This window comes from Halictus rubicundus, chromosome 4, assembly GCF_050948215.1.
Source record: "Halictus rubicundus isolate RS-2024b chromosome 4, iyHalRubi1_principal, whole genome shotgun sequence".
NCBI lineage: Eukaryota > Metazoa > Arthropoda > Insecta > Hymenoptera > Halictidae > Halictus > Halictus rubicundus.
The window spans coordinates 13633113-13660139 of NC_135152.1; the positions used below are offsets into that span (position 1 = coordinate 13633113).

The 27027-nt window shown below is 50.2% G+C and overlaps 1 protein-coding gene across 2 annotated transcripts; it reads left to right on the plus strand.

The window, feature by feature from the left end:
- Nuak1 (Nuak family kinase 1) lies at positions 1-26158 on the plus strand. Of its 2 annotated transcripts, XM_076786973.1 has the most exons (13): positions 1-282; positions 5461-5574; positions 5813-6012; positions 6147-6617; positions 6800-7334; positions 7446-8550; positions 8618-8986; positions 10000-10427; positions 10523-10819; positions 12044-12079; positions 13408-13577; positions 20587-24997; positions 25844-26158. In XM_076786973.1, exons 2-13 carry the CDS (start codon positions 5477-5479, stop codon positions 25986-25988), a joined length of 8265 nt encoding a protein of 2754 aa, XP_076643088.1. In that variant the 5' UTR covers positions 1-282; positions 5461-5476; the 3' UTR covers positions 25989-26158. The 2 variants fall into 2 exon arrangements, with proteins under 2 accessions (XP_076643088.1, XP_076643089.1); XM_076786974.1 differs by lacking the exon at positions 12044-12079.
- The last annotated feature ends 869 nt before the right edge of the window (positions 26159-27027 follow it).

Genomic DNA, 27027 nt, shown 5'->3' on the forward strand with positions numbered 1-27027 from the left:
CAGCGTTCAAGTCCAAAATTAGTAAATAAAGATGGTGGCATCGCGTGAGACGTGTGCCGTATCGTCGCGCGAAAAATGTCTGGTAAAATGAAGTGGAAACGAAGAAGGTTCGCGATCTCTCAGAAAAGTTCGAACGTTAGAAAGACTTAGCGACCGGGTCCAGACCAAAGACTACGAGAACAGTGTAAATAGTGGTTGGTTCCCTCTATAGTTTTGTCCCCGGGATAGGAGCGGGTAGCAGCCGCAAAAAGAGGATAATTTCGCTCCAGAGTTCACCGTAAGGTACAAATTCTCGCTATTTTTAGATTGAATCCGAGCGTCGATTCTCATTGAGAGAGTGTCGGGTCGAGTCGAGTCGACTCGGTCCGTGGTATTGACTAGCCAAAGTTCCGAGAACGAACTCTCTACTCTTTTCACAGAACAAGTCAGCGGAGGCGGCGTCAATTTCGTTTCGTGGGCGTTTTCGATTGCTCAAGAACGTGCGAAAGACCGAGAAGCGAATTTTTTCGATCGCTTCGCAAACTGTTTCGTACCGTCTCGCTCGGTCTCGTCTGGTCTCGTCGCGTTCCGTTCCGTTCCGCTTCCAATCGAGCCGAACCGAACCGAACAGATCCGAATCGGAACCCCCGAACCCGTATCCGAACCCTTTCGCACCGTCTTCGGACAACCCTTTAACCCCGGGAAGCCTTATTTGCTCGTGTTCGCCGAGCACATTCGCTGGGTATCTTCGACGATGCCGCTCGAGACAATTAGCAGATGTCCCGAAAGATCCCTTCGAAATATCAGAAAGCTATTTTTATCGATAGAAACCTACATACCGTGGTACGCGGTTCAGTTGCAAACGGTGCACCGATACGCGATACGCGATACGCTTTACGCGTACGCACACTCTCGCGTACACAGATTTTCTCTAACCCAATTGATTAGGATTAGACGATTCTCCGAAGCATCGATCCATTTCCCATTTCCACCGTATCCAGCTTGCTTTCCCTTCTTTCTTTTTCCTTTCGTTAGTTTTCACCGTCGTCGCTGCCTAAGACTTTACCGGTAATATTTACGCTCGGGCATCGCTCGGTCACCGTTGCCAACGAGTGCCTCGTGGAAACGATCGAGGTCTATCGGTTCATTCGCAGATCGATCGATCAGACGATAAACGAGTCTCGACACGTTACCCTTGTAATTTAACTGTAGATATATTCATTTATTATTTATACCTGTCGGTTATTAGAAATCTGAAAAATTATGATAGGATTCGAGTCTGGGTTTCCTTGTTTGGAGTTTTCCAAACTTGAAAAATCATTTATACGTGAGAATTCCATTTTCATATAGGCACGGTCTGGTACAGCGTGTACATATTTGGCGAAACGGTAATTACCGATAGCCGTCAAGGTCTCGTCTCCATTCGTCCCCGCTCGTATCCACGATACAGGAGAGTACCGCGTGCAATGCAATATTTCGCGAGGTCGAAATCGTGAAAGCGTTTCGACGCGTTTCGTTTTCTCGATTCCGAGAGCACTACGCGCAGATTGTATCGATGCGTTTCGAAATCGAGTTGCGACATCGTTTCTCGCGGACGTTGACAATCGTTGCCGTCGACGCGGCATATATGTTCTTTTCTCCTTTTTTTTTCCGTTTCCGTTTGTAGCGCGTTGAACGTAACACCGCCGAAACATTTCCCGGCCGAAATAGCACAGATGTCCGGATGCTCGCGGACGCGAACGCGAATACGAACGCGAACGCGAACACCAACGATATTCACCGAACGTAGGCTATTAATTCCTCGTGACTCAAACTTTTGTCGCGAGAAATCGCGATCCACGCGTACAATCACCCGCGCTCCGCGCACAGAAGTTCATTCATATATGCAACGCGGGTCGCTCGGACGAATAATGCGGGTTTTAATAATAACGCGTGAATCACGAGATACCATAGAAGTTGTCGCGGAGGACGTCGATGGCTCTCCGAGATCGGGGTTCAACGGGCGTCCTCATCGATCGCATCGAACGCGATCAGAGGTTTCGAAGCGAACCAGATTGATATTTCGCAAACGAACGAATAAGACAAAAATACCAGCCAGGACATGCTACTTTCTGCTGATAATAAAAGGAAAATCTTCCCCTCCCCCCTGCGGTTCAATAGCAACTACAAGGTACCCTCGGTTAACACTTGGATTCCACGGCATGCGCATCGTCAATTTTTGGCCTACTTCGAACGCTTGTATTACCAAATATCCGCATAATCTCGGCAGCTCCTGACCAGCGCGCGCTAGATTGAACCTTCCTCTTTCGAACGAGCCCTTTACCAGCGACGAAATATTCTTATTTAAGGGCGAAAACTTGAAGCGCGTAAAACCATTTTTTGACGGTAATGTAGTCGCTCTACCTTATCGCGAATCTACGGAGACCGCCCAACTGGAAACCCGAAAAATTCCATAAAATGGAAGTAAGTTGTCTAATGAAATAAAAATTGCAGAAAATGAAACGATACTGAGTAATCCTCCTTGCATGTTACAGATCCTAATCAGGTTTGGTACAATGAACGTTGTTTCGGCGTCGACCGACGTGTTGACATACGAGACAAAAACCGTATGAAACAGCGGTCGCACGCTAAGACAATAGCCGCCGAATTCCAACGCTTGAATCCTGAACAAACGTATCAACGTAAAAATTCATTTTAAAACCTGCACAAATAATTCCGTCAGCCACGTATTGGCGACGTGGCATTCAACGTGTAATGCATAGAGACAACGAGAAAATATGACACAAGCCGTCTGTTTCGAATTTCCCTGGTCCCGAGGACACCTCGTGCGGAAGTTTTCACGGACAGCAATCCCTGAAATTCGGCTCTCGAGGCCCGCGGGATCATGTTCCGTTCGAATCGCGTCGAAACGACAGAACGCGACGCGCGTGTTCGACGTCGATCGTCGTTAATAATACGACCGCGGAGAAGTAAATTTGTCTTGGCAGATTTTTGGAAGGGAGGCTGCCAAACGGCGCCATCCGATGCATCGACCCGATAGATCGCTTCCTCGTCGTCCGTCTCGAGACACAAAGAGACCGCGGGGTCGCGCTTCCGGTACCGCTCTGTCGTCCGGGATCGTGCATGCGATTCTACGAAAATATTCGTACTGCGGTCTCGCACGTTTCGAACGGAGGAACACGGTGTTTTCCCGACGCTTCGTCGTACCTGTGCTTCTGATTGGCTGGTTGAATGTATCCGGCGTTCTTTCGGACTTCGCGTTGACAGTAGTATTTTGGACACGGTCTAAAAATACCGAGTAAAAATTATCGTGACCTGGCTACTGCGCGTTCCTCGGAGCACTCGCGTCCAGATTGTTTAGCTCGTCGACAGGAGGAGGTGTTGTCATGCGATCTTACACGACCGTAGGTCCGGCTAGGATCGGCAATGATCGAATCTCGGTCCGTCGATCGTGGTGCTCCGTCTTTCTCCGAGAGAAACGGGGAAAGAGAAGAACGAGGAGAAATCTCGCGGGACGGTAACGCGCCGAGGAAATGGAAGTCATTAGGACATCAGCCCTGAAGCCTGGTCTGCCCACGCGTTGGGTCGGGTCTACGCGTCCGCTAAAAATATCGAAACGCACCGATCGAGTATCGAGAACGGGAACGAGCCGCGGCGCGAGAGGGTGATCGTACGGTGTACAAGCGCGTGCACGTGTTCCGTTTCATTCTGCTCCGTTCCGTTTTCTTTCCGATGCGATGCGATGCGATCCGATCCGATTCGATCCGAACTAGTCCCGTGGATCGGCGCACGGCCGATCGCCCGGTATTCCGCAAAATCCTTGCTCGTTTTCCGTCGGTATTCGAGGCGTTCGACGGCTCGTGTTCCGTGGCGCTAAAACGCTGGCGATAATAGACCCTGCGAAGCTGGCTCGACGGTAACGGTCGAGTTTGCTTCGAGGCAAATTGGCAAACTCCTCGGTTCGGCTCTGTCCGCGCCAACGCCAAACCCCGGAAGCGTCGTCGCGACTTGGACGCAGCCGATTCGCGATTCACCATTCTCTACATCGAATCTCGTCCACTAGGATCAAAGTTTTACGTTGAAGCGAAATCTCCGTTCTGATATTATGGTTACCGCCGTTGCGGATACGGATATGCCGCGAGAAAGGAGGTGGGACCTGTCCAAGGTCAAGCGCATCGTCGATCGGTGAAAACGATCGCGACACGTTCGAGGCATAAGAGCGACGCGACGCGACATTTGGCAAGGTTCTCAGCGAACCTGTGTTGTCTCTTGTCGCGTCGAGTCGCATCGCATCGCGTCGCGTCGCGTCGTGTCGCGCCGTGCCACAGGCAAGCTTAAATCGGATTGTAGCGTTTTGGCATGCTCGTCGGAATTCACACCGAAAAATAATTCGAGAGCGTCGGCCTAGGCCTAGACGAGGCGTTGGGAAACCCAAACGGTTCTCGATCCGCGATACGTGGGTTCGTCGATCGCCCCCGAAAGAAAGTCGGTTTCAAAGACCGAGTAGCCACTTCTTCTTCTTTCGATCGATGCTCGACGACACCCGGGGATACACGGCCGGTTTCCACGGTTTCCACTTAGGCTCGCTCCCTCGAAAATCCTATCGCACAAAGCGGGAAGCCGACGGCCCTCGGGCTTTCGCTCGTTCTCTGACCCCTTTCAGCGAAATACTGCAGCGGCGTGCGCGACCGGAAGCCCGGCTCTGGATGCCAAAACGAACAGGCGACCGGCCCGGTCGTTACATCCATATTGCGGGGCATTAATAGCCGCCACCGACGAGCTATCGTCTCGCTCATGCGGTCGACGCGCTCCATTCGCAAAGAGGGCCAGGCCCCTCGAACCTTGGCCATACTCGATGGTGCACGCGTTGGATCTTTTCTCTTGGATCCGAATATTCTTCTTCTTTTCTTACGAGCCGCCACGGTTGCTCTCGGTTCGGTTCGGTTCGGTTCGGTTCGGTTCGGTTGGGTTCCATCGAGCGTTTCGTCGAGGAGGCGAGCAACCCCGGGTTGCCGTCCATGGGCGGGAGCGACGTACACCGACGTCTCCGCACCAAAAATAAACTCGCCCCGTTCCACCTCTCCGTCCTTCGTTCCTCGTCGGATCGCGAGCTCGATATCAGTGCCCCTTCGTTTGCCGTTATCCACGATCCACGGTCCAAGATGCACGATCCGCGATCGCGAGGTCGCGAGGCCGCGCGGTCCAGATCAACCGGTAGCAACCGATAGCCTCCGACCGAAGGATCGCTACGCGTTAACGATCTAACCGAGTAGGGGAATCCGCCCGTTTTTCTCGCGCCGCGCCACGTCGATGATGCTTCATGAAATAGCCATACGCCTAGATAGGAAGAACACGGTCGGCGAAAAGTTAAAGACGAAACGGAGTCGGTTTAAGGGAGGTCGACTTCCTCTTCGACGAAACCATAGTTTCGATGGAGAAGTAACACTCGAGTTACATCGAGACCTTTCGTTTTCTTTGCAGAGAGAGCTAAGGCAAAATGGTTGTCGGCGAGGCGAGCATACACAACATAATGGGAGGCATGGAGAGCACCGGCGGGGTGCGTCTTCACAATCACAAAAGGAAGTTGAAGCAGAGGTACGTCGACACCGGGCAAGATCGAGAAGCGGCGAACGAGAGAGAGAGAGAGAGAGAGAGAGAGAGAAAGAGAAAATCTATGTCGTCTATATGCGATTCGATGGTTCGGTTCGAAAAGAGCGGCCGCCGCTGTTCCACCGACGCGACGTAGACCGCGTAGACGCGAATACGCGCCTGTGTGTGAGTGTGTTCGAGCCATCGCACCCCCAACGTGTTCCGTTTGTTTTCTTTGATTCAGGTTCGACATCATCAAGAAGCTCGGTCAAGGTACTTACGGTAAAGTTCAGCTGGGCATAAACAAAGAGACCGGCCAAGAAGTGGCGATCAAGACCATCAAGAAATGCAAAATCGAGACCGAGGCCGATCTGATCAGGATACGAAGGGAGATCCAAATAATGTCGAGCGTGCAACACCCGAACATTATTCACATTTACGAAGGTAAACTCATCGAGAGCGAGAGAGAGAGAGAGAGAGAGAGAGAGAGAGAGAGAGAGAGAGAGAGAGAGAGAGAGAGAGAGAGAGAGAGAGAGAGGGACACCTTTTATTTTCAATCTTTCCTGTTGTCTTTTCAGTGTTCGAGAACAGAGAGAAAATGGTGCTGGTGATGGAGTACGCGGCGGGCGGCGAGCTTTACGACTATCTGAGCGAGCGTAAAGTCCTGTCGGAGCACGAGGCTCGCAGGATATTCCGGCAGATCGCCACCGCCGTTTTCTACTGTCACAAGCACAAAATCTGCCATAGGGACTTGAAGCTGGAGAACATACTGTTGGATCAAGCGGGGAACGCGAAGATCGCGGACTTCGGGCTGTCGAACGTGTTCGACGAGCAGAGGTTGTTGAACACGTTCTGCGGCAGTCCGCTCTACGCCAGCCCGGAAATCGTGAAAGGCACCCCTTACCACGGGCCGGAGGTCGACTGCTGGAGCTTGGGCGTTCTTCTCTACACGTTGGTTTACGGTGCCATGCCCTTCGACGGCTCCAATTTCAAACGACTAGTCAAACAGATCTCGCAGTCGGACTACTTCGAACCGAAAAAACCGTCGCGTGAGTCTCTCTTCCCTCTCGTCGGGAATATTTGAACCGCTGGTTCAACGGAATTGGCTACGTAGATGTTCAAACGATCTTGTCCTCTTTTCGAACAAGATTTCGAGGTCACCGTATAGTTTTTCTTGCTTGTTCGAGCTTGTCTTTGGCTTTCGACTGTGACGGGTCGCGTTTGGTTGCAGCTGCCTCTCCCCTGATCAAGGATATGCTGACGGTAATGCCTGCGAAGCGAGCGGACATAGAAAAGATATGCACCCACTGGTGGGTGAACGAGGGTTACGAGCAAAATTGTCTGGACATCGCGGAAGAGCTGGCGGCTCAGACGCCGGTACGGCTAGATCTGTTGCTCTCGCTGGTGCCCCAGTCGGCCAGCGCGGAGAAACTGGTGGTGGGCGACGACCGGCAAGGAGCCGGGGACGTCGGCAACAACGTGTCTTCCGAAACCCTGGTTCCTACCAGGTGCCATTCCCTTGAAAGCTTGATGGGGCTCGTTCGAAGTGACTCCGACAGAAGGGACAGCAGGATAAAGAAGATGCTGCTGATGGAGGACGAGGAGTCGAGGTCCGCGCAAGTCTCGTCCGGAGACGCGAAAAGAAAGCTGGAGACCACGCCGTCGATGGAGGAGACAACCGCCGCCGGCGTCAAGAGGAAAGAGCGCTCCAGGAGAAAAGAGAGGACCGAGGAGAGAGAACCGAGAGCCTACAGATCCGGGTCCAGGTAATCGTTGTCCGCGCATTCCTCCACTCGCTGTACTCGTCGCTCTCTGTCCCTTTTCCAGGTGAGTCTTCCTCTCTATCGATTGTTTAAAAAGTTTCTTGTTCCGCGCAGGCATCATTCGGCCCCCATTCCAAACGCGATCACGGAGGAGGCGATGGAGGTGGACCCCGTCGTGGTCGTACCCCCGAGCGACGATCCGAACGGAGCCGACGCGACCGCCGGTTCCTTGGAGTTGATCAAAGAATGCAACGAGAGATCGCCGAGCAAGGAACGAAGCAAGACGCCGATATCGACGCCGTCGTCGCAGAAGCTAGAGGAACCGGTCGCCGACGCCCCGATGGACGACGCTACGAAAACGACCGCGGACGATCGCGAAGAGAAACTCGCCGAGGAGGATGTGGCGATGCGCTGCGAATCCGTCAGGAGCGGACAGAGTCACGCTGCGACGCTCGACGATCGATCGAAAGCCGTCTCGAAATCCGAAACGTCCAAGGCCAGGCTGTCCGGCGGCGAAGGGTTCGTCGGTCACGACTCTGTCAGCTTGGAGGCTACTCAACGCGAGTTCAAGAAGCTGAAAGAGAAGGCGCTCTCTCTGGACTCGGATCTGTCCACCGAGCCTCGGGACGTACCGGCGAGAACGTTCGAGAGAAGGCGTTCGAAGATATTCGAGACCGCGGAGAAGTTCAACCAAATGGCGTCGAGCACCGAGACCGAGAAGCCCAAGAAGATCTTCATCCCCGGCGTGAACGTGGGCGGAGCGAAACGCGTGTTCGAGAGGAAAGCCAGTCTGTCTTCCATCGGCGCGCCGCCTCCGGCCAAGCCTAGCGCGTCGAAAGTGATCATCGACGTGCCCACGGAGAAGAGGACGGACAAGTCCGTCGAACAGCCTAAACAGTCTCGGGAGACTCGAAACGAGGAACAACAGCAACAGCAACAGCAGCAGCCACAGCAACAAGAAGACGAGGAGGAGAAGAAAAAGGAAGATGCAAAGAAACGAGCCGTTGATATAATAACCGGCGCGATCGGGAAGCCTCCGGTACAGAGGAGAGTAAACGGATCTCCGCCGGTTTCTCCTCCGGGACACGAGCCCAAGAAACTTCCGCTGAAGATACCCGTCGGAGCGAATGATCTGAGGACCGCCACGGTGTCGGTCTCCACGCCCGTCGACACCAACTTTTCATTCGACCAGTCGGCCTACTCGGACAAACAGGCATCGGTAACGATCGCGCCGCATCACCGATTTTATTCGCGTACACGCGTCCGAATGTTCCTTTGGTTTTCAGATATCTGGCGGCGCAGCGGCGACGTCCACGAACGATCGGGAGATGGACGACGCGCAACCGGAGGAGCCGAGGATGTCCAGCAAGATGGAGATCACATTGAAAAGCGCGACACTGCCGAGGCAGCGGAAGACGAGCAAAGCCGAGATCTCGTTGTCGGGAGCAAAGTCGTCGGAACCGGTGGCGTTCAGGTCCGAGGTTGCAGCGAAGATCGACGCGTTCCAGCCGCAGAAGTTGCGAACCCAGAGGTCCGAGGTGGCGTTCCCGGTTGCGGCCGCTATTCCGCAGACGCATAGAAGCGCGAGCCTCGAGCCGGACACTAGGCACGCTGCAGCCACTGCCACGCCCAAGGAGAGGATAATACCGATACAGGTTGGCCGTCGATTCTCCGATATTCGACGATGCTGCAACCGCTTGGTTTGCCTTGATAACACTGTCCAACGAAATAAAACTTTTTTCGAGTTTTGCAATATCTGTTGGGTGATGCTTATACACTTTGTCATTCTAAAATCAAATCCGATAGCAGAATTGCTCTATCACGCAACGTTTTCGAAAAATATTGGTTTCTGTAAAAATGCATGATTTTGATAAAAAATGACGTGTTGTGCAAAAACTATACACTCGAGAAAGCATTTCCACAATGAAATGTGAATATAACTCGTATTTTTATAATCGTTTGTAATGATTGGCATCCAAAAAGACAAAAAAAAATGTGTGTAATTAAGCATAGTAAGCAAAGACATACTTGAGTGGTACCAACGTCGACTGCGCATAGCGACGGCCCTGGCGAGTCGTGAAAAGGCAGCAATGGCCGTCTGGCGCGAACGCGTCGCGCACACGCTGTCAATTAATATTTTCTGAACCTTCTCGTATACTAAGGGAACCAAATACTTTTCGTGAATGGTTTCTTTACCAGAAATGTCTGTAGAATGCATTCCTGTATAGTAAAGTCCTGCCAGATAAAGGATTTTTCACATAAATACAAAAATGGAGCGTACAAAGTACCCGCGTCGGCACATTTTCAAACTTTAACAACCATTTACAACTATTAGGAAGTACATAAAAATATAATTGGCTACATGGATATGTAGAGGAGAGTCCCCTCTATCTCTTGACTCAAACTTCAACTTTCTCGCGTGTTTAGTTTTTGCGTAACACGTCATTTTTTATCAAAATCATGCATTTGTACAGAAACCAATATTTTTCGATAACGTTGCGTGATAGAGCAATTCTGCTTTCGGATTTGATTTTAGAATGACAAAGTGTATAAGAATCACCCAACAGGTGATTGCAAAACAATTTTCGTGTTGGACAGTGTAATTTATCGGACACTAGCTTATACTTTTAATACTTTATCGGACGATAATTTTCCGGCGTGGTTGCAGGTGGAAGGGGATACCGAGCGAGATCGATCGTCGCAACACTCGTCGACGCCACCGACGCCTCCCACGCCGGTGTCCGCGGCGCCGAAGCCGCCGATTGCGCAGAGATCGGTCTCCCAGCGATCGGGATCGCTATCCCGTCAATCGACAGCGGACTCTGACACCGACAGCGCTCTGGGTTCGACGATCGGTCCGGAGCCGATCAGGAAGAGTCCCAGAGAATACATAATTCCCATCGCGGTCGAAGGCGGTGGATACGTGACGCCAAGGTCGGGCAGTGTGGAACCCGAGAGCAAGACCAGCACGTCGACGAGCGCGAGCGCGAGCGCTAGCACCAACGCGTCCAGGTCCAGGTTCACCAGGCCTCGAAGAATGAGCTCCCTGTTGTCGGACGCAAGCGAGGACGAGTCTCCGTTCTCCACGTTGCACAGGTTGGTCGAATACGCATCGGACAGTCATAGTTCATTCCCTCGTTTCAGCTCCGTTTTCGAACATATCGTTCCTACGATTTCCATTCTCGTTGCAGAGACAGCGAGGATCTTCTGCAGAGGCATATGCATCGACTGAGAAGCTCTCGGCCGTCGAGGCAGCCTCCGGAACACGCGGACAGTTTGTCGTCCGGCGAGGACGACGACGACGACGGGTTCGAGCTTCTAACAGCGGAAAATCTGTTCTCCACGCTGCTATCCAGAGTGCGGAGCTTGACGCAGAGACTGAACGTGGACGATAACCGAAACGCCGGATTCCCCAGCTCTCGGCTCTTCGGAAGATTGGGCCCGAACACGTCGCAAACGTTCTGGGGCCTGAATAAGCCGTTATCGAGGTAATTGGTCAACGTTCTTGTCTCGTTTCTCGCGGCGTCGCACGGTGGTCCCAGAGCCGGAAAACGTGGCCAAAACCTAAAATATGAGCTAGGTAAGTTTTAAGTATGGGGTTGGTTACTCTGAGAGTGTTTCTAAGTAGGGGTAAACAGCAAAAGGGTCGTTTTTTTATACCTGAGCGACAGTCACAGTCCGAACTTCGAGTTCGTTAGACCGTACCTTTTTAAACTTGTGAAGCACATTGCGAATTTTAAGTGCACAGTGTACAAATTGTGTTGAAACGTTTCGATTTTAATTGTCCATTATGGATACTGTTTGTGGAGGTAAGTTGCCAAATGTTTATTGTTAACTGATAACTATGTATGCAAAGAGAGAGTAAAAGCGAAGGCATACATTTTTAAGATGTAGAATAACAGTTGCAAGTCCCACACGGTCTATCGCTAAAACTTGTTGGAGCTTCTACTACATAGTATTATCTTGCAATTCTAAAAAAAATTAGCTACCCCTAAGTGCCTCTGTGGTCGTAGCACTGTTTTTTGTAACGCAGAGTAGGTATTTTATGTGGTTTCCTTGCATTTCTTGTCAAACTGTGAGAGATATGCACCAAGTCTAAAATTTAAACAGATTTTGAATAGAATGTCAATTTTTTTATAAAGAATCATATATCCGAAATTCTTTTATATTTTTCAAACACGAACGCTGTTTTTATACCGGCTGTGCATTTGAAAACTTTCCAGCCGAATATCTCGAAAAGTATGAAAGACATTAAAAAAGTGTGAAACACGTGTCGAAGGCAGTATCAGTTCTTTATTTGGGTGGCATTTTCAAGGTCATTTGAAGGTCAACCTTGTTTTTTCAAATGGAAACCTATATTTTTGGTTATGGGATCTTATTGTACGTAAAAAGACCAGCAATTCTTCAATTCTTTCTTCTTTGGGAAGTGCGAATAGAATACTGACTTTATACAATACAAAGGGAAGAGTTTGCTATCCGGAGAATTAGTCTTTCCCCTCGTTCAGGTCAATATGAGACAGCGAATCAGCGACCCTAAAAACGGCCTAATACCAATTTTCAAGCAGAACCGATAATTTTTTTAATAAGTTCTGAGGTTTTGACCACGTTTTGGCGATTTGGGACCACTGTGCGTCGCCGTGCCGCGGCGAAGTAGCTCTCAGAGTCGCAGCGTCAGAGTCTAATCGGAACGATTCGACGCTTGTTTGCGCAAGCTACCAGACGTATGTCGAAACGAGGACCGTGACTACGTGAGTCCAATTGTTACAACAACTTTAGAACAATGTAGTGTATCCCGATTATTTTAGAAGGTAGTGCAACACATTACGATTCATTAGCCGAGCGTAATATCGCAATACACGCGCGCTTCTTTCTTCGCGTACGCGAAACCGCGTCGGTTTGCTACCGGTGTACAGGGTGTAACAAAATTTAGTGTCATGGTTTTGACAGATGGTTGTGCTCCTTCGGATCGGTGGAGATTTGTTAAAAGAAATTGCCGCAAAATTGACTTTGACCTTGAAATTCAAGGTCAAATTTTTTTTATGCTTGTATCGCATTCTACTCGCCACGGGGACCAACCTTGTCAAAGGAACCGTAGGTCGCAACTCGACCGTTCTCTTATAAAACAATGTTAAATATTTCAACTCAAATATTAAATATTTAATATTAAATGTTAAATATTTTTGTCTTCCGTTCCTCGGGTTTCTCGTTCTTTGCCATAGAATAGAACCATCAAGATTTATCGCTCTTAATAGTCGTGCTTGATCACCGGCTTCGATATGGCCACCATTATTACGCGAACAGATCCTTGGTCTTTCTTCCAAATTTTTGCGAACTTTTCCGTAAATGTTCGGTATAACCTGCACACGGTGAAAAGCGTCTTCGATTCGTGATTTCAATTGCTGCATAGTTTGCGAGCTAAGGTATAATTTCCAAATGCTTCATCGATAGCATGCAGCATCTGACGCACGTTATAACGATGCGCGTTATAATTTCTTCCTCTCCTTCGCATACCTGACGTCTAACACTCGCTACACAAGAGAGCAGAAAAGATTGTGATTATTGGCAGTGGTTATCTGAAAGTTATGATGTTTACTGTCCTCTATTTGTTTACATCCGTTCTGTTTACGAAATAACGGTGGCCATATCGAAGCCGGTGATCAAGCGCGACTTATTAAGAGCGATAAACCTTGATGGTTCTATTCTATGGCAAAGAACGAGAAACCCGAGGACCGGAAGACGACGTTGAAATATTTAACATTGTTTTATAAGAGAACGGTTGAGTTGCGACCTACGGTTCCTTTGACAAGTTTGGCCCCCGTGGCGAGTAGAATGCGATACAAGCGTAAAAAATTTGACCTTGAATTCCAAGGTCAAAGTCAATTTTGCGGCAATTTCTTTTAACAAATCCCCACCGATCCGACGGTGTACAACCCTCTGCCAAAACCATGACACTAAATTTCGTTACACCCTGTACAAGATACCTTTCTCTATCTTCTCGATCCTCTATCCTTTTGCCGATGCCCGTTCTTCCGACGACCGGACGAGTCACGCGAGTTTGCTTTCTTTTCGAGCACAGGCGGTTGACGGAGTCTCAGTTCAGGCATTCGCTGAGCCGCGACGGAGACGCGTTCTCGAGGAAAGATTCCGTCGACTCGAACCCCGGCAGCCCCGGCACCACTCACGGATCGAACAGCGCTTCCACGAGGGAGACCGTCTTCGATATCGGCAACAACACCTTGCCAAGAGGTAAGAGAGTGTCGACAAATTGTCCCGCGTACTCGACGCGAAACTGTCTCGCGTCGAACGACCGATGATCGTCGTCGTTGTCGTCGACCCTTTGCGCTTTCGCCAAACGGAATCGCAAAGGAGCGACGCGTATGCGCGCGGCCGGCATTTTTTTTTTTAAATCCGGGATTCGTTCGTCTCGCGACTTTGCGGAAGACGATCGTCGAATCTTCGACTTGGCAAACGAACAAATCTCGAACTCTAAGCACACGGGTCGTCTGGCTTTCGCGGCGAGAAAGCAAAGTCGCGAGACGCTCGAGAATATCCTGGATGGTATTCGGTTATGCATCTCCTAGTACCTATAGCTATTGTCGAGTCGTTGATAGACAGAGCACATCTTTCTTTTCTTTACTTTTACCGATTTGCCTCTTCTCTTTTAGTTTTCTCCCCGCCTTTTCGCCTCTCGCCGTCTCCTGACTCCGATCCGATCTCTTTTCCCTCGTTTTCTTCATCCGTGTTTCCGATCGCCGACGACGTGGTACTTTTTCCGACTTTTTGATTGCCTGAACATGTTTTTGCAACTTTTTCTACTAACCCCACTTAGAATAGTTGAAACGGTTCATGTTTGGCACAGGTGGGTAGACGTTCCGGTAATTTCGGGTCGAGCCGAAAGTTTTCAGCAGCACTAGACTCGCAGTCGACATTTGCTATACATGTATATGATACATATACTCTTCTCTTCTCTTCTCATCTCTTCCGTTCCGTTCTCGAAGAGTTTGTTTCCGTGATATATAGAGGGTGGGACGGTGGGAGGAACGCGCGAATCGTCAGCTCTTCGAAGCGCATGTCTTGCACGATGTTCCTCGCAAAAACGGTACCTGCCTGCTCTCTGTGTACGTTCACAATTTTCATTCGAATAACCGTGATGTCCCGCTGCACTTCCACCACGATCCCGTGCTCGTGCGCGTCCACGAGCCTAACGGAATTCGGCGTCGCGACGTTCCCGCGAGCGGTCGCGCGAATTTTCGCGGCCAAGGGTTTTCGCTATTAAAATTACTCACAGACGTAACTCACACTTTGCCTGACATAGAACCTCGTAATGTATAGAAATAATGTAAAATAATATAATACAAGGTATAAAAGTAATACGCAGTAGTAGCGAGTTGTTGCTGTTGAAGTTTTTATACGTAATATATTACATACATATACAATAAATATTATACGCACACACGTATATATATATATTAGTATATATATATATTATCCTATTAACACGAACGAGCAGCCGTAATTCATTCGTCTTTTGTAATTGATCAAGTGTACATGTATCGTACTAAAGTTTATCGCATGACTGCGCACGTATCCATGTACGCGCACGAGCGCACGAGGAAATTTCGGTTCTATGCTATCCAACAGACAGAATCCATCTAGAATCAAGAACATTCATGCATCTACTTCACGTCTATCGTCGACTCTTCAATCAGCGATCAAAGGAATTCAAACTGTTTCCCACCGGCGATCGACGCTTTCACGGATTATACATTCGCGATCCGCACCATCCGTTCCCGATACGCGTATCGAACAACGTTTGTTCTTCGGTTCGTCGATTTCTCGGGATTTGAACCGAGAACGAAGACCGGCGAACGCGTTCATCGAACGTACCGGATGTTGGTGCGGACCGATCTTTGAAAAATCTGGTTCCCGCCGACACCGTTGAGGCTTCTCCCAGTAGATCCGGTTGATCCCTTTCGAATTATTTCCAGAACGTTCCGCAACCGTTGCATTTGGATACCGATCATGCCAGCGGCGAAACGTTCAGATAATAATCCTGAAAATAAGTACACGGCTCGCGTCCGAAAGCCTCAACGGCGAGAACTAGGGGTGTGCGAGAACCTGAAATATCGGGTCGGGAACACATTTTTTCCGGTTCGGGACGGGTTCCCGAAAATTTCGAGATTCTCGAAAGTGTCGGGATTTCCTAAAGGGAATCGAAATAATCGGGATTTCGTAAAGGGGGATCGAAATAATCGGGATTTCCTAAAGGGGAATCGAAATAATCGGGATTTCTTAAAGGGGAATCGAAATTTTCAGGATTTTTCTAAAGGGGAATCGAAATTTTCGGGATTTCCTAAAGGCGAATCGAAATAATTGGGATTTCCTAAAGGGGAATTGAAACTTTCAGGATTTCGTAAAGGGGGAATCGAAATTTTCGAGATTTCCTAAAGGGGAATCGAAATTTTCGGGATTATCTAAGAGGGAATCGAAACTTTCAGGAAACCCGATTCTTTCGGGAATCTGGAAATTTTCGGGATTTCCTAAAGAGGAATCAAAACTTTCGGGATTTCCTAAAGGGGAATCGAAACTTTTGGGATTTCCTAAAGGCGAATCAAAATTTTCAGGATTTCCTAAAGGGGGATCGAAATTTTCAGGACCCGTAAAGGGGGATTGAAACTTTCGAAATTTCCTAAAGGGGGATCGAAACTTTCAGGATTTTTCTAAAGGGGAATCGAAATTTTCTGGATTTCCTAAAGGGGAATCGAAACTTTCAGGATATTTCTGAAGGGGAATCGAAATTTTCAGGATTTTTCTGAAGGGGAATAGAAATTTTCGGGATTTCCTAAAGGGGGATCGAAACTTTCGGGATTTCCTAAAGATGAATCAAAACTTTCGTGATTTCCTCAATAGGAATCGAATCGTTCGGGAAACGCGATTCTTACAGGAATCTGAAAATTGTCGGGAACCCGACCCGACCCGACCCGACCTCTTCCCGACTCGCCCCGACCATCGCATTCCCGATAGTTCTCGCACACACCTAGCGAGAACCGTACGGTCCCGGGCCGTGTAAGCCCGAAATCGTTTGCAAATGTATAATGCATACCGTGTAAAGTGAGATCCCTGTGGAATCCGTTTTCTGGCACGTGTATAATTGACGGTCTTTTCTGACGGTTGTTGCAGCGACCGTGCGAGTGACTCTCCGTAGGCGGGCAGACGGTAATCCCCAGTAGACAAACCAAGTTAGGTACTATTCTACACTTTCTATCAAGCGAACGCGACACTCGATTCCGGTCGCATTCGTCGTATCCGTCGATCGGTTGGTGTCACGTTCGACGAAGTACGGTACAGGCGTTACGCGCGATTCGCCGGATCCACTGACAGACACTCGATATCGCGGGTCGGATACCGAACATCGAACATCGAACTCCGAACACCGGCAAAAAAAAAAAAAATAAAGAAAACGTCGTCGAGCCTCTCGATCGGTTCGTCGTCGAGACGAGAGAATCACGAGAGAATAAACGATCGAATCCGGGGGAAAGGAGAGAGGAGCTCCGTCGAATCGAGCTGGAAACTTGTTTCGAGTCGATTGGTTCGCGCGACTCGGATCGTTCATTTCCTGGACCCGCGAGAGAGAGAGAGAGGGAGAGAGAGAGAGAGAGAGAGAGAGAGAGAGAGAGAGAGAGAGAGAGAGAGAAAGAGAGACAGCGTTTCCGCGACAGACTTCCCCAATCTTCGCGGAACTATTTGGCTCGATTCGAATCGCGAAACCGGAAATTCCTAAAGTTACCTACTTAGAGTAGAACCGGAAGAGGCGGCGATCCGGTCGCGTCCGAACGAATCGCGTCGAACCCGTTGTTATCGTCGTCGTCGCGTTTCTAAAAGATATACTGAAAGAAAAAATAATAATGATAATGAGAAAAAAAGAAGGAAATCAAAGAAACCGTTGCATAACAAAGAGATTTTTACACTCGTTGAGAGATGGTATCTCGACAGATCGATGTATACCGCAAGGCGAAGGAGCTAACCCTTGTTTGAGATGGCTGATATTTGTTGTGTTTTCAAGAGTTTAAATAACAGCGTTTTATTACTTCACGTTGTCTCAGCATGCTTTGATAATGCTACTATATTGTATTTAATATTGTACACTGCATTACTTTCGATTCGAGTCGCGGTTGTTTCGAGAGCAAAGACGCGACGCGTCCGTATCTTGACGTATGTAATCCTCGCGGACGCGCAACCACCGCGGAGGCTATTGTTTCAGTCCAAGATGCGGAACAGAGATATCGGTCCAACGATTTTTCGGAGAGTGAAAGCGTCGAAAAAAAAAAAGAAGAAGAACGGAAACCGGCGCGCGATGTTCCTTTAACCAGTTAGGCGTGGAATTTAGTTTCAAAAACCACCCACAGTGTGCGGAATTACAATCAAGCAACGACGTGCATACGCGTCGAACGCAACAATTCATTTCTGAAAAGGTTATTCTTATTATAAACTTGAAAATTCTCAAATAGTAATAAACAAAAAATTCGAAAATCGCGAAAATTCGCCGTTGAAGTCGCGGCTTACGTATGGAATTGGTTTCGGATCGCTCCCACCACCCTCTCCGTATAAAATACTTAGCAATTCTATTGATAATACAAAGGAAACATCCCACCAAAAAATAATCTTATCGTATTTTATGAAAATTTCGAGGTTTTATAGTCAATGGTAATTTCATATTTTTCACGACGAGTATACACGTCGAACGCCACGTACCAGAAATTTTACACACCCGTCCGTATAAAATACTTAGCAGTTCTATTGATAACATAAAGGAAACATCCCACCAAATAATATTCTTATCGTATTTTGTTAAAATTTCGAGTTTTTATGGTCAATGTTAATCTTCTATTTTTCACAACGACTATACACGTCGAATGCACCGTAATAGAGATTTTACACACCCCTCCGTATAAAATCCTTAGCAGTTCTATTGATAATACAAAGGAAACATCCCACCAAATAATATTCTTATCGTATTTTGTTAAAATTTCGAGTTTCTATAGTCAATGGTAATTTCATATTTTTCACGAAGAGTATACACGTCGAACCCCACGTACCAGAAATTTTACACACCCGTTCGTATAAAATACTTAGCAGTTCTATTGATAACATAAAGGAAACATCCCACCAAATAATATTCTTATCGTATTTGATTAAAATTTCGAGTTTCTATAGTCAATGGTAATTTTATATTTTTCACGGCGAGTATACACGTCGACCGCACCGTAACATTTTACACACTTAACTGGTTAATGATCCTGGAAACGAGCCTCCGCGGTCCAGCGCGGCGCGAGCATAATTCTCGTTCGACTCCTCGGACGAGCCTGTACGTAACAACATTTTCGTACGCATACGGAAAAACCTTTTTCTCGCTGCATGCGTTCGTTCGCCGAGAATGCGAGTCGACGCGCTCGACGATTTGTCGCATCGCTGGACGAACACGAGTATATACGCCGCGTATGTACGTATGTTTGCGTGTATGCGTGTATGTCCCGTTCACACTCTACGTCGATGTACTCGTATTTAGATAGACTTCGAAAGTGGTAGGAGACGCTTTCGCGGCAGCGACAGAGCGATATAGCAGCTAACGGCGGGCAGCAATAGCGGACAGCAGCAACAGCATCAGGAGCAGAGGCGGATGCAGCGGCAACGGCGGCTGAACGGATCGTTCTGAATCCTGTTTTGTGTGCCAGACGTCGCGACGGTACCGGCGACGCTTTTCCCCGTTTTCCCCGTCGCGCTCTACTCGTCTCTTCTGTACTTCCTTCTCGCGTTTCGAGCACGGTCGTCGCCACCGATGCCAAAGCAACACGACTATTTTCTGGGTCACGACTATTTAGCGGTGGTGGCTTCCTCGCGAGAATCTCCGTTTTCTCGGTGCTAACGGGGAAAAGGATGGTGTCGGGCCGTCTGCGGACAGCTAGCGACCTCGTGCGAAGAGTAGCGCGCGAACAACCACCGCTGCCGAGAGGAACGACGCGCGGTGGTCGAGAGTTTATTTATTAATTTTCCGAGAGATTTTATATAAGAGAAGGCAACGCGTTACATGTATGCAGAAATAAAGGAGTGTAAATACCGAGAGGAGAGGGAGAGTATTTTGTCCGGTTGCATCATCCCGAATACGATCACCAGCGTCACGTCCGGTGGTTCGACCGCTCAAGAATAGAACGAATAAAACTTGAGACAAAGAATTATTGCGAACTATTGTTGAAACCCAGTAATGTCACGCGAGGAGAAGAAAAGAAATAGGATTAAGATAGGCGTTAAAATTCTGGGAAGTTAGATGGCGCACAAAACAATTTCGGTTCCACCCTGAGAATAAACAGAAAGGGTGTCCAGTTATATTAAGTTGCAAGAAGGGACACTGACCTGATGGTAAGAGTGACGCGCATTAGCTAGAAAAGAATTAGAGGATTAAAATACAAGTTAGAGACTATTAAGGGGGCCGGCATGGTTTGAAATCCATATACGTATGCAACGGTCAAAAGCTAGACAAACTGCCGCTTCAATATCGCAACGAGCAGTTTAGAAGTGGTCAATTGTGTTTCCTAAAAGTCCAATCTACGTCTGTATGGAGCCCAAATTGCGAATTTCTACCTCATCCTGGAGTAATTTGTAATATTCGGCAGATAATTCGAATTCTGAAGCAAGTATGACGTCACAAGATGGCTGCCGCTGAGAGATTCTCTTAATTTCGAGAGATTTAGTGTTCGTATCGAAAAAAAGGCTCCATACAGACGTAGCAAAGGTATGTACAAACACGGTGGTATGCATTTTTAATTTATTACTTACTTATTTAAGACGTAAAATGTCTAGAGAAAAAGGCACAGCGTAACATAGCGTGACAGTCAGTGCCAAATGCCTGCCGGCCCCCTTAAATCAACATCTTAGCGAGACAATGAACTGTCCATCATATAAAAGGGAACCAATCCCTCAAGAATCGATTCATTCCGTTATAGAGTTTTGTTCAGATCAATTCGCCACGTCAATTCATTAAGTTGTTCATTTCAGTATAAAGTTTTGAAAGTTTGTCTGAAAAATTCTTTGTCTCAAGTTTTATTCGTTTTATTCTCGAGCGGTCGAACCACCGGACGTGACACCAGCAAGCCCGCAACCCGCAACCCGCAACCCGCAGAACCCGTCCCGATCGGAACAGCCAGACACTTCTCGCGGAATGTGTGGAATTTGCGTAGACGTTATCTCACTCTTTTTCCAGATAGAGTAGAGCGCGATGACGCGGAAGCGGTAGCGGACGCGCTAGCGGGACCGGAAACGGAAGCGGAATCGGAGCCGACGGCGACGACCACGCCGGCGCGAGTCACCAAAGACGCGCGAGATTCGTTGGAATCGATGGAACCCGGTTTGGAGCACGGGTTCACGCCGAGCTTGGCGAAGCGGCTCAGCAGATCGTTCATCGAGCAAACCAGACGACCGTTGCCTTACGAGAAAAGGTACCGACGCTCGATCGAGGCGCCGATCGAGCCGACGAGCCCGCCCACGATCGAGATCGACACCGTCTCCGATCGTACCGAGTACAAGGAACATCGTCCGTCGGCCAACACGACCGTGCGCAGATCGAACAGCTTGTTGGAGTCGACGAGCACCGGCAGGGACGCGTCGTATCGCGCGTCGCCGATACCAAGGCGAAGCGTCAGCCTCTTCGACGACGACTATTACAACTACGATTACGACTACGACGTCGACGAGACCATCGGACGGGAACGCGACCTCCGCACGTCGACCGTGCCGTTCTCGAAGAACGCCGTCAGGAAATACAAAGAGAACGCGACCGCGGCCGGCAAACATCGCAGAGAGAACTTTCACTCGTACAGAACCGACAAGATCCAAGAGGAGACGAGCGTCGACGAGGCGTTCGGCTTCCCATGTCGATCCGAGGCCGACCAGCTGGAAAGTTATGCGACCGACAACGGCTCCGTCTCGGAGATGCCGTCCAGCGTGTCCACCAAGTCGTACGACACCTCGCCGACCACCGAGTCTTCCTCGAACGCGCTCGACTACACCAGGTTCTCGTACGCCGGCAAGTCGGACCAGTCGAGGAGCTTCGAGAACCGGCTCCTAGCCGCCGAGAATCTGATCAAAGAATCGAAGCTGAGGAATCTAGGATCGAACCGATTCGACCCGAACCTCTGCTCGAGCTACAGAGACACCGACAAGTGCGAGAAGCAGTCGTTGATCTCGATCGACGAGACGACCGGCTCGTCCTCGGCCGTGGCGAAACGTCGAAGCTGCATACCGAGCCTGCGGTTCAGGTCCGGCTCGTTGACCAGGGACCCGACCGGCACCGTGGATCGTCGCAAGTCGTTCGCGGACACGCGGGACCTCGGGTGCGTCGCCGCGCGGGCGTACACCCCGGAGAAGTCTATCCTGAGCAAGTTCTTCAAGCCCTCCGGCTCGAGGGACGCCGACTCGAAACAGAGAGAGAAGGACAAGGACAGCGAGAGAGAGAAGGAGAAGCCGCAGAAGTCGAAGCAGCACAGGATATCGCGGTTCTTGCGGCCCGACTTCTTCGACACGCCCAGGGAGGAGAGCAAGTACGCGAAGGAGAAGGAGGAGCGCAAGGCGGCCGAGAACGAGAGGCGCAAGTCCCGCTTCATGAAACGGAAGGGCGAGAGCGTCGAGCAGGAGAAGCGAGACAAGGAGCTCAAGAACGAGATAAATGCTCTGAGAAAGGACAGCCAGCCGAATCCATCGGAGGAGAAACGAGAAAAGGACGCGTCATCAGCGACGACGACGACGACGGTCGTCGAACAGGACGACGCGAAGAAGATCGAGAGGCACGGGTCGCGGAACAGCTTCTTGCACTCGCTCGAGAAGAAGCTCGAGAGACTTCGATCGAACGAGGACGCGACCGCGACTCCGTCCACGACTACAACGAAACTCGTCGCGAACGGAGGAATCGCGAGCGAGTCGCGAGAACGTTCCGCTCCGCCCGGCGAGGTTCGCTCGGACGCCGAGGCTGGTTCTCTTCAAAAGGCCGTCAGCGTGGAGGATTTGACCGCGTCGAGGAAGCCGGTTGGCCGGACGTCCTCGAAGAGCAAGGTTTCGTCCGTGCTGGGATTGTTCAGGAGCACGGACGCGAAGCAGACGGCGAACACGATTGGCAGCCGTACGCAGAACGCGATCCTCGGCAGGCTGAAGAAGAGTCCGCCGAAATCCGCGAAGAGCGAGGTCGCGGTTCCCGGGGAGGACGCGTCTTCTTGCGCGAACGGCGCCAACAACGGCAGCAGGATACCGACGAAACTGTCCACCAAAAACGAGGCCAAGTCGACGAAGAAATTCGTCGGCGAGGGGAAGAAATCGGTCGCGGCACCGGAGAAACCCGGGTCCGAGTCGCCGAAGCGATCTCCGCCAAAAGAAAAGCCCCCGATCGCCAAAGAGAGGAGAGCTTCCAGCGAGAAAGAGACGACCAAGGTTGCGGCCAACAGTGCCAGATCGACCGACAGAGAATCGGCGGATGCGTCGCGCGACAAGTCGAACGGCGAGGCGAAACGCTCGACGGAGGAATCCGCCGAGAAGAAGGAAGAGGCTGCGAACGGCAACGGCGGTACCATCGAGAAAAAGGTACTCAAGACGAGGAAGAATCGATCGCTCGCGGAGACCGGATCGTCGACCGGCGAACCGACCAAGCGCGACGATAGCGACAAAAAGCCTGTGAAGAAGATGGCGGCGAAGATCGGCGAGACAGGCGAGGGCAACGACGTCGACGGGACCAAGAAGAAAAGGACGACGCGAACAGTGAAGAAGTTCGTGAAGAAAGCGTCCTCCGACGGCTCCGACGATAAACCGGAGGACCCGGGAAAACCCGGGAAACCGCGAACAAAGAAGAAACTGATCGGAGCGGTCGAGCCCGCGTCGAGCTCGGAGTCCTCGATGAAAATTCCCGGAAAATCGAAGGAGAACGGCACGGTCGAGTCGCAAGCGAACGGAAAGTCTTCGGCGCGGTCGAGCGTCGCCGACGCGAAGCCGTCGTCGAAATCCGATCCGCAAGAGTCGGATCGCAACGGATCCGGGAGAACCGTCAGCAAGCCGAGCACCGTATCGGAGACGAAGCCGAACAACGGTCAGTCGAAGCCGCAAGAATCTCAGCGCGCGAACAGGACCAATCTGAAGCTGGACCTGTCGAAAATACCTCAACACTCGTTCCGGAACACCACGCCGAAGAGGGACTCGCCAAACAAGTCAGAGTCGCCGATGATTTCCTCGGTCGGCGATTCTCCGAAGACGAGCGACGACAAGCTGGTCGAGTGTCTCTCGAAGGTGACGCACCGCGCCAGCATCACCGGCAACAAGATCGTGATCGACAAGCCGCTGCGCGCCAAAGACGTCGCCGAGTTGAAGAGAGAGGTGACCGAGTGCGCGAAGATGATCGAGAGCCACGTCGAGGCCGGAAACGAGAAGGCGGCTAAGGCGCAACAGCGGAAAGCGACGCCGCCGCTCCTGAAGAAGGACGAGGACGTGTTCGAGGAGAAGGAAATCGAGGCGAACCGGATGGAATCGACGGTTACGGCGGCGAGCGAGCACCAGGTTTCTCCGGACGATCCGCCGACGATCAAACAACCGTGGAAGGAATCGCCGACGGATTTCACGAACGATCCGTTCTCGCCGGTCGACGAGCCGGAGAGCTTCGACTCGTGGTCGGTCAGCTCGACGGAGCTGAACCACGCGCGACAGGATCTTCGCTCGCCGACGTCCCCGTCGCATTCTTTGTACTCGAGGGTCTCGGACAGCTCGGCGGCCGAATCGGTGATCGATCGAATCCGCCGACGGAGCTTCTACTCGAGGTTCAACGATAGACGAAGACCGTCGCTGACGGCTCCGCCGCCGGGCCTCGGGTTGTCCACGAGCGCCGCGTCGTTGCCGCGGAAATACAGCTTCAGCGGGCACAGGGAGCATCGAGATCGTAACAAATACGGCAGCGGCACCGGAACCAGCTATGGCCTCGCCGCGATCGGCAGGACCAGGCAAGGAGATCACTATCATCGAACCAGGAGCTTCGACTTGTACGCCGACGACGCGATCGGCTCGCGAAACCGGTCCCTCGAGAGGGCCAGATATTCGGACGCGTCGGTCGCCTCCTCCCCGTACATCGTCGAGTCTAGATCGTCGATCGAGCAACTGCCTCCTCTCTCCTCCTCGTACGACCCGCTCAGAAGATACATCAGATCGCCGACGTTCGATTTGTCCAGTTCCCGAACGAGGTATCACAGCGCGGACTTCTCGGTCGATTCGGATCTCGCGAGCTACCGGAGTCCGTTCTCCGGTTTGTTAGCAGAGTCCGCGGTCGAGGGTCACGCGATCGGCAGCTTCGGCTCGTCGTCCACCCTGCCGAGAAAGTACGGGAGCTCCGCGAAAGAGCCAAAGACCGTCGAGTATTACGAGGAGCTGTTGGCTCCCACCGTCGGCTCTACCGATTTCTTGCAGATCAGAAAGTCGCCGATCTCCGGCGAGTATTCCAGCAGATGCGAGAACGGCTTCTACAACGGGAGCAAGGAGCCACGCTCGACCGGCAGCGCAACGAAGCGTAAGCCCTACGAGGAGAACTCGAATGCCGCGGACGTTGGAGCGCAGCGCGAGCAAGAAGAGGAGCGGTTCGTCGAACGGGCAAGGTACCTCCGAACTAGTGTTCCAAACAGATTGAGATTTCTCAACATTCTCCATTTCTCGAGAAATGAGAAAAAAGACTTTCTCGAGAATTTTTAATGAAATAAAAAAATATTCGGAAACTCTTACCAAACTTGTATAAAGTGAAACATTACGCTTTTGTTTTGAAATGACTTCTTAAGAAGCGTAATGCGTCTAATGTAGAATCAGACAATCTACTTCTTTGTTTTTTTTACAAAATCTGTAGCCGTAAATTTCTTTCATTTTGTGCGGATGTTGGCTTTATCGTATACAGAACATCCAAAAATTGCTGAAGATTGGGTGTCCTTTTTTCAGTCGACTCAAAAATTTGGAATTCCTTCGTTAGAGTCCGGAATTTATTTTCTTCTGCCGCTAAACTCTCGACACTAAATTCTTGAAGGCTATCTGCAATTTCTAATTCTAACTGTTTTTCCAGTGATAGTTCCTCGTTCTGAGAATCTGAAAGTTTATCACTATTTTCATAAGAATCGTTGTTATATTTTCCAAAAAGTCTGCTTAGAATTTGTTTTGCCATTTTATACGTATCTGCCTTGGATGTTAAATAAAATCCATTCTTTATCAAAATCGTGAATTTTTACAAAAACCAATATTTTTCGAAAACGTTGCGTGATGGAGCAATTCTGCTTTCGGATTTGATTTTAGAATGACAAAGTGTATAAGAATCACCAAACAGATATTACAAAACGATTTTGGTGTTGGACAGTGTAATCGATTATAAAATTTCTCGAGAAATTCTCGAGACGGAACACTACTCCTAACCGAGGCGAGTCTTCTGTTTCGAATTGTAACGCTTGTTCTTCGATTTCCAGGAGCAGAAGCGGCAGCACGAGCGCCAGCGTGAGCATCAGCGCGAGTGCCAGCACCAGCGATCGGCAGAACGAAGCTGTCCACCATCCGCCCATGTTCGTCGAACCGACGATCACCCGTGCCGCCGGTGGCAGCGATCGCAGCTAATTCACAGGCACAAGGATCCCGTAAACGCGCGAAAATTCTAGATTCCAGTCTAGAGAACTGTCGTTGACGAAACGAAAAACGAAAAACGAATCCGGTTTCAGCCTCCGTTCGCGACTGACAACCGCTTGCTCGGACGCGCGCGGTCGACAGCCGCGGAATCGTTGATAAAATAACGCGACTCGAAGAGTCGATCGATCTAGTCGAAAAACCGGTGTGTAACTTTGCCAAAGATTTTTCTGCTGTTCAAGCTCGCGTCGCTCGTCGTACTCGACTGCGAGAGGAGGAGAATAGAGGAGAGGAGAGGAGAGCCGCGACGCGAGTCTTCCGGAAATCTAGTCTCCGAGTTTGTTTCGTGAATGAAATTCGCGTGCAACAGTTGTTTTGTTCCTTTACTTTCGTTTTTTTTCTTTCTTTTCTTTTCTTTTTGTAATTACCGTTGTTGTCGCTATTACCACTGTCGTTGTGTTGCCTAGACCGCGCGATATGCAACGAAGGGAAACGTCGAGATCGTTCGGTTTCGAGAGACGCGACGTGCCGGGAGTTCTCGGTGTTTTGCGTCCACGACGAATCGCACGAACGTTTCTTCGCATCGCGATTTTGGCTGCAGTATTTCTAGAAACATAAGCGAAGTTATTGGCAGCTCGGGGCAGCGCTCGTTCGGCCGTCTTCCTGGGTCTCGATTCGCGCGGCTCCGCAGCGGAAAATTCGTTAGCGGTAGCTAGCATAGCGGCTACGCTTAGTTTCCCAAAGGCTTGGACCGCGTGAACGGTTTGCTCGCGATCCAGCGAGTTCCGATCAAGCGAAACTCGTTCCCGCGCGATCCAACACGAAGTGGGACCACGCTCGCCACGAGGAGACTCTTCTCGACGAGCCTGAGAACCTCCGTGACCGTTCGGCTACGGTCTTCCGCTTGTTGTGTATGCGTTTTCTATTCATATACGTATATCTTTAAATAAACATCCATCGATACTCGAGAGCGCCCCACGTTGGACTGCTTTGTTGAACCAACTATGTTCTCTCTTTCTCCCCCTCCCTCCTC

What these genes read in the sequence shown, in the direction of transcription:
- Nuak1 (XM_076786973.1), top strand. Translation starts at nt 5,477, where the DNA reads ATGGTTGTCGGCGAGGCGAGCATACACAACATAATGGGAGGCATGGAG. An exon ending in CATTATTCACATTTACGAAG is followed by an intron (nt 6,013 to 6,146) that starts GTAAACTCATCG and finishes TTGTCTTTTCAG; the next exon opens with TGTTCGAGAACAGAGAGAAA. An exon ending in ACTCGGACAAACAGGCATCG is followed by an intron (nt 8,551 to 8,617) that starts GTAACGATCGCG and finishes TTTGGTTTTCAG; the next exon opens with ATATCTGGCGGCGCAGCGGC.